The 14,096-nt window shown below is 37.2% G+C and overlaps 1 protein-coding gene across 1 annotated transcript; it reads right to left on the reverse strand.

Moving 5' to 3' along the window:
• Positions 1 to 2,239: 2,239 nt before the first annotated feature.
• On the reverse strand, positions 2,240 to 9,864 carry LOC107808347 (uncharacterized). The gene is made up of 3 exons (XM_075233436.1): positions 9,676 to 9,864; positions 8,273 to 8,333; positions 2,240 to 7,676 (listed from the first exon to the last, which is right to left on the reverse strand). Exon 3 carries the CDS (start codon positions 7,421 to 7,423, stop codon positions 7,004 to 7,006), a length of 420 nt encoding a protein of 139 aa, XP_075089537.1. The 5' UTR covers positions 7,424 to 7,676; positions 8,273 to 8,333; positions 9,676 to 9,864; the 3' UTR covers positions 2,240 to 7,003.
• Positions 9,865 to 14,096: the final 4,232 nt, after the last annotated feature.

A 14,096-nucleotide genomic window follows, 5' to 3' on the forward strand; every position in this document is an offset into this window, starting at 1 on the left:
GGTATGGACAAAAAAGGAGGTAATTCTCTCACATTTGAAATTTTTTTGTCATGTTGCTTATGTGCAGGTAAATTCTACTGATAGAGATAAGATTTGTCATGATCCATTTTTTGAACAGGCCGGGACCGGCACTCGATCACTAAACACGGCCGAGCGAACCATCTATGCTTATCAAATCTATCATAACTCCAAACTTTATATGTAACAAGGCAATACTCTAATCAAATACTTTTGACTAATTTAAATATTTAAATAAATCATCTCCAAAACTTTATTCGTAGTAACTACTGAATTACTGCTAAGTTATTATTAAAAAAACATTCGAATCTTAACCCAACAACTATGTCTATGAAGCATCTACTGATAAACTGACGCACTGCTCGGGACATGAGATTTCCTGGTCAGTTCTCTAAGTAAACAAAGAAATAGCTAAATAAAAATGACTCTAAGGAATACTCCACGAACAAAAGCGGAGCTCACCAATAACACTCGAAGAGAAGGAAGCCCTAACTCGTAGCCTGCTCGCCTGTAAATCCAGTTCATACGTTGTACCGCAGACCAACGTAGGTTCCCAAAAGAGAACGTCAGTACCATCCATTGTACTCAGTGAGTCTCAACAATAGAGGACGAAATTTAAATAACATATACATTACGAGCAAAGATTCTAAATGCATATAAAACATAAAGCTTATAAGAACAATTCTAAAATAATTGCATAATAACAGTTTATCAATATTCTAAAAGAAATTCTTTTCTTTTTCAAAAAAAAAAATACTTCTCTTTATACTTTGGGAATTCCAACTATCCTGACTTAATTTTGTCTCAGTCACCATGTGATCGGCACGGGTTCGATCCCAACCTGATCGAATAGCCCAATCCACGAGGTGCCACTCGCTTCATGGTTCTCAGCGCTCATGCATCTTATCTTAGCATGGCTAAGTAAATTCTTAGCAACGAGACCCCCGGCTCGTGTTCTCCCTACTTTGGCACAAGTAGTTTCAGGAAGCCAATACTTTGGTCAGAACCCTCGGCCTGGACGATGACCACTTCTCAGAATAAAGGATATTCCCAAAAATCTTTTCTTTCTAAAACTTCTTCTTGTGACTTTTCAAGTCTAAATCTTATACACATGATTATACAGGTATCCTTAAATATAAAGCATGACATAAAAATGAAATAAACATTCAAAAGTATTTTTAAAGAATCTTGCTTCTTCATAAATTTCCCACATAAAAATAGCATATAAGAATAACATAAAAATCTAAAATTTTAAGCACATATGTCAGAATAAATCATCTGACTTTAACTAACATAATTCTATGCTAATAGAATGTCAATGCAGCTTTTTGGCCAAATTCCAAATAGAGAAAAAAAAAGAAAAAAGGAAAAAAAATCTAAACATATGAATTGGATTCCTCACAATATTTACTCTTACCGTGTTTCTAATACGATAGTACCAAACTAAAAATGCAGATTTTTGAACAAACCTAATGGTAGGAACTTTATTTTTTCTACATAAGGGAAACGATTTGAAATTGAATGTGAGGCACAAAACTTTTGAGTTGGAAAGTAAGATGAGCTACTCACTCTTCAATTAAGTACATATTCATTCTTTTAGCCAATTCAACAAACACCTTGTATGCATACTTTTGTGAGTAAAACTACTTTGGTAAAGGATTATATTAACTCACCTCAAAACTTCTCGAGCAAATACGTAGGCCCCAGTCCAATTTATACCCGTCAACCAATTGATTCTACAACAACCAGTGTATTTTAATAAATTTAAAATTTTACACCTAAACATGAAATTTATTGTTGATATAGAGGAATAAGGTAATTAACTATTCAATTCTTACCTATTACGGTAATTGACCATAGGGAATTTTACATACCTGAGTTCAAGAATTAGTGATTTGTAAAGAACCCTAGATTTTCCGTTGCATGTGTGATAAGAAGCCTCTGTTTCGTGAGTGAACTGTTCTGTCTTTCGTCTCAGCTTTTGCCTTCCGTCCTTTTTGATAAACGTTCTGCTTCTCTTTAAGGCTTGGAGCCTTTTGCTTCAAACAACCCTTTTATGGGCTTTTAGGCCTTTTTCCTTCTTCTTTTTTAACTTAACTAATAATTAATGATACCCACTTTTGAAAATTAAACTAATACTTAATGATATCCACTTTTAATAATTAACAATATTAAAATTACTAATATTCCTCTAATTGTATATATATATCACTTTAGGCAAGATAAAAATAATAAAAATAGTAATAATTTAGTTCTATAGTTAGCGTATCTCGAAACTTTTATAAATTTGAGGAGTGTTACAATCTTCCCTCCTTAAAAACATTCGTCCTCGAATGTTGCTAGGGCTTTATTCTTAAGCTAACAATCATCCCTTAGGTCCTTGAACCTCTTAAGTTTTCTTAGCACTACTCACTTTTCCAAGGGACTCAAAATTTTGACTAACTCCCTAAATTTTCAAAAATTTTGGCAAAGTTTCCCTTGTAAATTGGACTATCCAAAAATATCCCTGTCACAAATACCACAACTACACCAATAACAACCAAATATACCATAACAGGCCATTCATAGGCACCATACACAACTTATAAATTAATTACTCATACTCCGACAAGGAGGTACCACAATAACTAACAAGAATCTAAAGCACAACTACTTTAGCACAAGTAAATCACTTTATTAAATTAAATATACTACGGAATAAACTAAATTACTGCAACAACTAAGTATAATCTAGGAAGGACATAAACACTTGCCAACTTGTATTTAATAAATGAAATATAAATGTCAAACCAACTTAGGTTTACATATCTTTTTCCTCAAATAAATGTGGATATTTCTTTCTCATATCTTCCTCGACCTCCCACGTAGCCTCTTTTGAATCATGATTACTCCACAAAACTTTTACCGATGCTATATCTTTTGTTCTCAACTTTCTTACTTGCCTATCGAAAATTTCTATAGGTACCTCTTCATAAGTCAAGCCTTCTTTAATATCTATGGTATCGGCAGATACTATATGCGAATCGTCATGAATGTACTTTCTAAGCATAGACACATGAAAGACAGGATGAACAGAGGATAACTTAATGGGCAACGCTAGATCATAAGCTACGTTTCCCTTCTTTTCTATAATCTCATAAGGTCCAATAAATCTAGGACTAAGTTTCCCCTTCTTACCAAACCTCATAACTCCTTTCATTGGTGAAACTTTTAAAAACACCTTGTCACCAGCCATGAACTCTAACTCACGATGTCTCTTGTCAGAATAAGACTTTTGACGACTCTGGGACGCTTTCAGTCTTTCCCTGATTAGCTGAACTTTCTCTAAGGCCTCACAAACAAACTCTGGACCAATCAACGGCACCTCTGCTGGTTCAAACCAACCCACTGGAGACCTACATCTTCGCCCATACAACGCTTCATAAGGAGCCATACCGATGCTAACCTGATAGCTGTTATTGTAAGCAAATTCTATAAGTGGTAAGTGATCATCCAAATTACTTCCAAAATCTATAACACATGCCCGCAGCATATCTTCGAGTGTTTGAATAGTCCTTTCTGCCTAGCCATCGGTCCGTGGATGGAAAGTAGTGCTCAAATTGACCTTGGTACCTAATCTTTTCTGAAATGCCTACCAAAAATGCGTCGTAAACTGAGGGCCTCTATCAGATATGATTGAAACTGGAGTACCATGCAATCAGACTATTTCTTTGTTGTACAACTACGCATACTGCTCTGCAGAATCTGTCATCTTTACTGGTAGGAAATGCACGGACTTTGTCAATCGGTCTACAATAACTCAAATTGAATCATGTTTACGGTACGTGCAAGGTATACCTACTACGAAATCATATTAATCATCTCCCATTTCCACTATGGTATCTCTATATCTTGAGCTAGGCCACCAGGCCTCTGATGCTCGGCTTTGACTTGCTGGCAATTTAAACATTTAGCCACATGATCTGCTACTTGTTTCTTCATGTCTTTCCACCAATACAACTCTTTCAAATCTAGATACATTTTGGTAGCACCTGGGTAGATAGAGTACCTCGAGCTGTGAGCTTCCTCCATTATGGCTTTCCTAAGACTATCTACATCCGGCACACATAACCGATCATTCAACTTTAAAACTCCGTCACTTCCTAGAGTGAAAGCAGTGATTTCTTTGTTTCTGACTCCTTCTTTTAACTTTACTAAGTACGGATCTTCGTCTTGCTTAGCCTTAACATGCGCAACAAGGTTGGATTGCGCTAAGGCATAAGCAGTTATACCTCCTTCTTCGGTCTCATCCAATCTAATTCCATCAATTGCTAGCTTTTGAATTTCTCGACCCAAAGATCGCCTTTGTACTACAAGATGGGCCAAGACACCCATTGACTTCCTACTAAGTACATCTGCTACCACATTAGCTTTGCCCGGGTGATAAAGGATATTGATGTCATAATCTTTCAATAGCTTGAGCCACCTTATCTGTCTCAAATTTAATTCTTTTTGCTTGAAAATGTACTGGAGGCTTTTGTGATCTGTAAACACTTCAGAATGCTCTCCATAAAGGTAGTGTCGCCATATCTTTAATGCAAACACCACTGCTACAAGCTCCAAGTCGTGTGTAGGGTAGTTTTTTTTCATGATTCTTTAACTGCCTGGAAGCATAAGCAATAACTTTTCTAGTTTGCATAAGAACACAACCAAGGCTCACTATGGAGGCATCATAATACACTGTGAATCCACCCGAACCTGTCGGCAAAGTTAACACAGGTGCAGTGGTCAACCTCTTCTTTAACTCTTGAAAACTCTGCTCACAAACATCTGACCATTAGAACTTAATCGCTTTCTGAGTCAACTTAGTTAATGGAGCTGCAAGTGAGGAAAACCCATCCACAAACCTTCTATAGTAGCCAGCTAACCCCAAGAAACTCCTGATTTCGATTGGTGTTGTCGGCCTAGGCCAGTTCTTGACTACTTCTGTCTTCTGAGGGTCTACTTTTATTCCTTCACTAGATACCACGTGGCCTAATAATGCCACTGACTGCAACTAGAACTCACATTTTGAAAACTTGGCATAAAGCTCATTCTCCTTCAAGGTCTGCAAGGCTATTCTAAGGTGTTTTGCATGATCTTCCTTGCTCTTAGAGTACACCAAAATATCATCTATACACAATAATAAAGGTATCCAGGAATGGCTTGAAAACTCTGTTCATGAGGTCCATGAATGCAGCTGGAGCATTTGTCAACCCGAAGGACATCACTAGAAATTCATAGTGCCCATAGCGAGTTCTAAAGGCTGTTTTAAATATATCCTCTTCTCTGATTCTCAACTAATGGTACCCTGACCTCAAGTCTATTTTTGAAAAGTACTTTGCACCCTGAAGTTGATCAAATAAATCATCAATTCTTGGCAGTGGGTACTTGTTCTTAATGGTAACTTTATTCAACTACCGATAGTCGACGCACATTTTGAGAGACCCATCTTTCTTCTTGACAAACAGGACCGGGGAACCCCATGGTGAAACACTCAGCCTGATGAAGCCCTTGTTAAGAAGGTCTTTCAACTGTTCTCTCAACTCATTAAGTTCTGCTAGAGCCATCCTATAATGAGGTATAGATATGGACTGAGTACCTGGCATGAGATCAATGCCAAAGTCTATGATTCTTTCGGGAGGAAGTCTGGGAAGGTCATCTGGGAAAACTTCTGGAAATTCTCTAACAACTGGCACAGACTGACGAGCTGGTGGTTCTGATTCTGGATTAATGATGTGAGCCAAATAGGCGAGACACCCCTTACCGATCATTCGTTGTGCCTTAAGGTAAGAAATAAACTAACCTACAAGCGATGCTGAACTATCCTTCCACTCTAAGACTTCTTCATTTGGAAATTGGAACCTGACTATCTTGGCATGAAAATCTAACATGGCATAGCAGGAAGACAACCAATCCATACCCATGATCACATCGAAATCCACCATTTCTAATTCTGTGAGATCGGCCTTGGTGTTGCGACCTTGGACTGAAACTATACAACATCTATAGACTCTTGTGACTTTCACTGACTCGCCAACTGGAGTAGATACTAGGTATGGCTCACTAAGTTGTTCCGGTTCTAGTCCGAGGTTAATTGCAAAGTATGAAGTCACATATGAAAACATTGAACCTGGATCCATTATGGCATAAGCATTATGTGAGCAGACTAAAAGTATACCTGTAATAACTTCTGCAGATGCCTCTGCACTCTGACGATCAAGTGTAGCAAACAAACATGGTTGTCCCCCTCCCTGAGTAACTCAGTCTGCACCTCTGCCTGCTCTATGCCCGGTCTGATTATAAGAACCATGATCCTGAGGTGGTGCAACTGCAGTAGCTGAGGAACTAGAAGGACGAGTTGATCCACCACTGAAATTACGTCGCAACTTTGGGCAGTTGGCCTTTATATGACCAATGTCTCCACAATGGTAGCAACCATGAAACCCGAGATTACACTGACCTGAATGTTGCCGCTTACATGTTCCACAAAGACCTTGTTGGTGTGAATGTTGCGCAGCATGACTCTGGCTATGCGAGGATGATGTCCTAAAATTCTGATTCTAGCGAGACTGATTTCCATAACTCTGAGTACGTTTGAAGGAAGACCCACCACCTGACTGATGACCGGACTGAGCTGGTGCTAATGACTCCTTATTAAAGGAATCCCTTCCACCTCCGCTAGATGTACCATTAAACCTGCCCGTTGTCCGGGCTTTTTTGTTATGCTTTTTTTCTTCTTTACTTAGTTGTCTGTCTTTTTCTAAGTGCTTGGCAAATACCACAACAGAGGAGAAGACTGTCATCCCTACTACTGCAGCTGATGCCGTATCCTTAATGTGGTAAGCTAAACCGCCAACAAACCTGTGAATCTTTGCTTTTTCTGTCTTAACCATATGATGAGCATGCTTAGCTAACCTTATGAATTCCATGTAGTACTCTTGCACATTTTATTCCCTTGCTTGAACTATTTGAACTCTGTAGCCTTAGCTTCCCTATCCTCTTCTGGGATAAAGTTAGCCATGAAGGCCTCTTCAAATTCTTCCCATGTAGGCGGACCATCATCTTCATCTCTTTCCTTTTCCCACATCTCAAACCAAACGCCGGCCACATCTCTAAGCTGGTAAGCAGCTAGCTCCACAACTTCATCATCAAATGCTTTCATCACTTGGAGGGCTTTCTTGACACTCTCCAGCCACAACATCGGATCTTCATCAACTATAGAACCATGGAACACTGGAGGACTCAACTTCAAAAATTCATTCACTCTTGAGGACTCAGAATTGTTCTGTCTATTTGATTGAGGTGGAATCTCATCTCTTCTCTCGTTCTGGTTGGCCATAAAGGATTTAAACATCTCCATAGCACTGTTGACAGCATTAAACATCTGACCCACCTCGGGAGATATAGTTGCCTGAGTCGGAGCTGCTGTTGGGGGCGGTACTGGATCCTGAGGTACTAGATCATCATGCTCCACCCCTCCTTCTTGTTCAACCTGGGTACTTGGACTCCCTTTGTGGATTTTCCCTTCCTTTTCTGAGTCGAAGCCTTCTTAGTTCTGCCTTGAGCCATAATGGTAGCAATAATTTCTTGAGCATCATCCTGAGTGTCGGTGTCAGAGTTACGAGTACGATCCATCTCTGCGAGTTTTAAAGAAACGAATACATTAGATAGTTTCTAATAGGTAGGATCTACTGCACGATCTAAAGTATGAAAAAAATGAGACTTTTCCTAAATGCTTGTAGCCTCCTGTTTATAAGTATGGCGCGCAACAAACACATAAACAAGACTCTACTAACATGGCTTCATAGACCCCTAGGACTCCATAAACCTGAGGCTCTGATACCAAGTTTGTCACGACCCATTTTCTGAACAGGCTGGGACCGACACTCGATCACTAAACACGACCGAGCGAACTATCTCTGCTTATCAAATCTATTATAACTCCAAACTTTACATGCAACAAGGCAATACTCTAATCAAATACTTTTGACTAATTTAATATTTAAATAAATCAACTCCAAAACTTTATTCGTAGTAACTACTGCATTACTGCTAAGTTATTATAAAAAAACATTCGAATCTTAACTCAACAACTATGTCTATGAAGCCTCTACTGATAAACTGACGCACTACTCAGGACATGAGATTTTCTGGCCAGTTCTCTAAGTAAACAAAGAAATAGCTAAATAAAAATGACTCTAAGGAATACTCCACGAACAAAAGCGGAGCTCACCAATAGCACTGGAAGAGAAGGAATCCCTAACTTGTAGCCTGCTCGCCTGCAAATTCGGTTCCTATGTTGTACCGCAGACCAACGTAGGTTCCCAAAAGAGAACGTCAGTACCATCCATTGTACTCAGTGAGTCTCAACAACAAGGGACAAAATTTTAATAACATATACATTATGAGCAAAGATTCTAAATGCATGTAAAACATAAAGCTTATAAGAATAATTCTAAAATAATTGCATAATAGCAGTTTATGAATATTATAAAAGAAATTCTTTTCTTTTTCAAAAAAATACTTCTCTTTGTACTTTGGGATTTCCAACTATCCTGACTTAATTTTGTCTCATGATCGGCACGGGTTCGATCCCAACCTGATCGAATAGGCCCAATCCACGAGGTGCCACTCGCTTCATGGTTCTCAACGCTCATATATCATATCTTAGCATGGCTAAGTAAATTCTCAGCAACGAGACCCTCGGCTCTTGTGCTCCCTACTTTGGCAGAAGTTGTTTCAGGAAGTCAACGCCTTGGCCAGAACCCTCGGCCTGGACGATGACCCCTTATCAGAATAAAGGATACTCCCAAAAATCTTTTCTTTCTAAAACTTCTTCTTGTGACTTTTCAAGTCTAAATCTTATACACATGATCATACCGGTATCCTTAAATATAAAGCATGACATAAGAATGAAATTAACATTCAAAAGCATTTTTAAAGAATCTTGGTTCTCCATAAATTTTTCACATGAAAGTGGCATATAAGAATAACACAAAAATCTGAAAATTTAAGCACATATGTCAGAATAAATCATCTCACTTTAACTAACATAATTCTATGCTAATAGAATGTCAATGCAACTTCTTGGCCAAATTCCAAATAGAGAAACAAAAAAACAAAAAAGGAAAAAAAATCTAAACATATGAATTGGATTCCTCACAATATTTACTCTTACCGTGTTTCTAATACGATAGTACCAAACTAAAAATGTAGATTTTTGAACAAACCCAATGGTAGGAACTTTATTTCTGCTACATAAGGGAAACGATTTGAAATTGAATGTGAGGCAGAAAACTTTTGAGTTGGAAAAGTAAGATGAGCTACTCACTCTTCAATTAAGTACATATTCATTTTTTTAGCCAATTCATCAAACACCTCGTATGCATACTTTTGTGAGTAAAACTACTTTGGTAAAGGATTATATTAACTCACCTCAAAACTTCTCGAGCAAATACGTAGGCCCCAGTCCAATTTATACCCGTTAACCAATTGATTCTACTACAACCAGCATATTTTAATCAATTTTAAAGTTTTACACCTAATATGAAATTTATTATTGATATAGAGGAATAAGGGAATTAACTATTCAATTCTTACCTATTACGGTAATTGACCATAGGGAATTTTACATACCTGAGTTCAAGAATTAGTGATTTGTAAAGAACCCTAAATTTTCCGTTGCATGTGTGATAAGAAGCCTCTATTTCGTGAGCGAACTGTTCTGTTTTTTGTCTCAGCTTTTGCCTTCCGTCCTTTTTGATAAACGTTCTGCTTCTCTTTAAGGCTTGGAGCCTTTTGTTTCAAACAACCCTTTTATGGGCTTTTAGGCCTTTTTCCTTCTTTTTTTTAACTTAACTAATAATTAATGATACCCATTTTTGAAAATTAATAGTATTAAAACTATTAATATTTTCCTAATTGTATATCTAATTATATATATATATATATATATATATATATATATATATATATATATATATATATATATATTTCACTATAGGCAAGATAAAAATAATAAAAATAGTAATAATTTAGTTCTATAGTTAGCGTGTCTCGAAACTTTTATAAATTTGAGGAGTATTACCAGATTGTTCGTAAAACCAAGAAATATTTCTTTATTGGCTATGGTGATGATAATTTTGGTTATCGATTTTGGGATGATCAGAATAGAAAGATCCTAAGACACAGGAATATCATATTTAATAAAAATGTGATGTTCAAAGGCAAGCTTGAAGTAGAACCAACCAACACCAGTAAATAGACATCTGAAATAGTTGAGTTAGAAGAAATCTTAGAAAATGACGTGGTTAGAGGGATTACAATTGGTTCTGAAATTGAAGCTAAAGAACCAAAAGCCGAATCTGGATCAGAACCGGAACCAGAGATAGAATCAGATACAGAACCAAATCTGGAGTCAGGACTTAAATCAAATTCGGGATCGGTTACTCTTGAACCTACATTAAGGAGATTTACAAGAGTCACGAATTCTCCATATAGGTTAACTCTCTCTCTCTCTCTCCACTATTTACTTTTGACTGATGCTGGAGAACCGGAGCATTTTGTTGAAGCAACGCAGGTGTTAGACTCTGATAAGTAGAAGCTAGTCATGAAAGAAGAAATGAATTCTCTTCAAAAGAATAAAACATAGATATTTACAGAATTACCAAAAGGAATAAGGCATTGCAGAACAAGTGGGTGTACATAGTCAAGGAAGAACATGATGGTAAGAAGAGATATAAAGCACTATTAGTAGTAAAAGGCTTTCAGCAGAAGGAAGGAATTGATTACATCGAGATCTTCTCTTCTGTAGTCAAATTAACTACTATCAGGTTGGTGTTAAGTATCGTAGCTACAAAAAATTTACATTTGGAGCAGCTAGATGTTAAAATAGCTTTCTTGCATGGTGACCTTGAAGAAGACATCTACATGACGCAACCTGAAGGTTTTCAAGTTTCTCATAAAGAAAACCTTGTGTGTAAGTTGCAGAAGAGTTTGTATGGTTTGAAATAAGCTCCCGGATAATGGTATAAGAAATTTGTTGGATTCATGCATAACAATAGTATTACACGATGTGAGATAGACCATTGTTGTTATATCAAAAATCTTGATGAATCCTATATCATTTTACTGTTGTACGTTGATGATATGGTAATTGCAGGATCTAGCATAAATGAGATCAACAGGGTTAAGCAACAACTGGCGGAGGAGATTGAAATGAAAAACTTAGGATCAACTAAGCAAATTCTTGGGATGAGGTTTAGTAGAAACAGGTCTGAAAGAACCTTAAAATTGTCTCAAGAAAAGTACATACAGAAGGTACTAAGCAGGTTCAGTCTTCATGATGCAAAGACCAGAATCACTCCACTCGGAAGACATCTTAATCTGTCGAAGAACCAATCACCTAAGACAGATGAAGAAAGGAAGTACATGTCCAAAGTTCCATATGCTTCAACAGTAGGAAGTTTGATGTATACTATGGTTTGTACTAGTCCTCACATAGCCCATGCAATTGGAGTTGTCAGTAGATACATGTCATATCCAACAAAGTAGCATTGAGAAGGTGCAAAATGGATATTGCGATATCTCAAAGGAACCTCAGGCATGATACTTCGTTTTAAAAAGATCAATATTATCTTACAAGGTTTTACTAATGCAAATTTAGGCGGTGATTTGGATAGTCAAAAAAGTACCACATGCTACGAGTTTACCATGGGTGGTACTGCTGTTAACTGGATGTCCAGACTTTAGAAAAGTGTTGTTCTATCTACCATTGAAGCAGAGTACATGAAAATCTCAGAAGCTGGAAAAAAGATGATTTGGCTCAAGAATTTTCTTAAAGAGCTAGGTAAAGAGCAGGACAATTGTGCGCTTTTTAGCGATAGCCAGTAATTCATCTTTCCAAGAATCCAGTATTTCATGCAAGATCAAAGCACATCCAATTGAGGTATCATCATATCCGAGAGTTGATAAGTGAAGGAACTCTTACCCTGCAGAAGATACAAGGATCAAAGAACTTGTCGGGCATGTTGACCAAAGTTGTCGGTGTTGATAAACTGAGGTTGTGCACTGCCTCAATTAGCCTTCAAGACTGATAGCGTGAAGGCGCCACCAGAGAATAGAAAATCTTTTTTTTTAATTTCTTTCTTGATGTAACATAGGTTTGACGGAGAGATTGATAAGAGCAAACCTGTTGTTGAATGTGAAAGAAGAAAAAGTAGACAAAATAAAAGAAAGAAAAGTCAAAGAGAGAAGAAAAATGATAGGCGGAAGCCATCTTTGAAATCTTTTCCTATGACGTAAGTGCTTACGTCGGCATTTCTTATGGCGTAAGTGCTTACGTCAGCATTCTTATGACGTAAGTGTTTATGGCGGCAGGGCATTCAAATGTCTATAAAAGGGGTCTGCATTTTCATTTGCATACCATCCCTCAACTTCTTCTTTCTTTTCAATTAATAAAGAGCTATTCATTGTGTGAATGTGAAGTAGGCAAAAATTGCCGAACCACGTAAATCTTATCTTGTCTTGTCATTTCTTTATCTTTTTCTTACAGAGTTTTGAATTTTCATAAGCTTCCATTCTGAACTCGTCTAGTTCATTTACCTGTAATAATCTGTTCTTTCTCACTGGGCATAGTTCCATGTTCAATTTTTTTAAAGCCCAAAAAGCTTTATGTTCAAGTTCGATGGGCAAATGACATGCTTTGGTATAGACTAATTTGTAAGAGGTTGTATAAGTAGACATTTTAAATGTCGTTCGGTAGGCTCATAATGCATCATCAAGTTTTATTGCCATCTTTTCTTGATCTTCCAACCGTATTTTCGAGGATTCTCTTTATTTCATGATTAGAAACTTCCACTTGCCTTTGTGTTTGGGCATGATATGGTGTGTCCGTTTTATGAGTTACACTGTAGTTAACTAGTAGGCTAGAAAATTGTATGTTGATGAAATGAGTGCCTTGATCAGTAATAATGACTCGCGGTGCGCCAAATCTCGTGAAAATATATTTTCTAAGAAAATCACACACCGTCTACGCGTCATTTTTTTCTGTGGGTATGTTTTCAACCCATCGTGACACATAATCTACTGCCACATGGATGTACTCATAGGAATAGGACGAAAGAAAAAGGACCCATAAAATCTATCCCCCATATATCAAATATTTCACATACCTGAATAGACTGCATGAGCATTTCATCTCTTTTGGAGATGTTTCTTGTTCGTTGATATCTGTCACACTTTGCGACATAAATTCTCGCATCCTTGAAAATGGTAGGCCAAAAGAATCCTGCTTCCAACACTTTGGAGGCAGTCTTGTTAGCTGCATAATGGCCACCGGCCGCAGCATCATAATAATGGTGCAAAATATTATTCATTTCTATTTCAAGGACACGTCTTCTAATAAGACTATCTGCACAATATTGAACAAGGAACATACCAAAAATAATATTTAGCTTATGCTAAAAGCTTTTTCTTTGGTAGGAGAATCCTTGAGATATCCAGTTGCCGACCAAGTAATTGGCAATGTCGGTAAACCATGGGGGTTGATCAACTACTGTTGCAATTAAGCAGATTTGATCATCAAGGAGTTCTTCCCTGATATCAGTACATTCTAAAGGCGGATTTTCCAGTCTTGATAAGTGAACTATCACTTGATTTTCAGAACCTTTTCGATCTTTAATTTCAAGGTCAAATTCTTGTAAAAATAATATTCACGTTAGCAATCGAGGTTTAGCTTCTTTTTTTTTGCTAAGAGGTATTTTACTACCGCATGGTCAGTGTATACTGTGACCTTAGTTTCGATGAGGTAAGATCAAAATTTATCAAAGGCAAATATTACCGCCAATAGTTCTTTCTCAGTGGTAGCATAATTCAATTGAGCTTCATTGAGAGTTCCACTAGCGTAGTATATTAGTCTAAAAAACTTATCCCTCTTTTGTTCTAAAACGGCTCCCACCGCTATATCACTCGCGTCATACATTATTTCAAAAGGTTGACTCCAGTCAGGGGTGACTACAGTGGGCGTGTTAGCTAATTTCTCTTTGAGGATTTCGAAA

The sequence above is a fragment of the Nicotiana tabacum genome, chromosome 16 (assembly GCF_000715075.1).
Source record: "Nicotiana tabacum cultivar K326 chromosome 16, ASM71507v2, whole genome shotgun sequence".
Classification (NCBI taxonomy): Eukaryota; Viridiplantae; Streptophyta; class Magnoliopsida; order Solanales; family Solanaceae; genus Nicotiana; species Nicotiana tabacum.

What these genes read in the sequence shown, in the direction of transcription:
- LOC107808347 (XM_075233436.1), bottom strand. Translation starts at nt 7,423, where the DNA reads ATGTTTAATGCTGTCAACAGTGCTATGGAGATGTTTAAATCCTTTATG.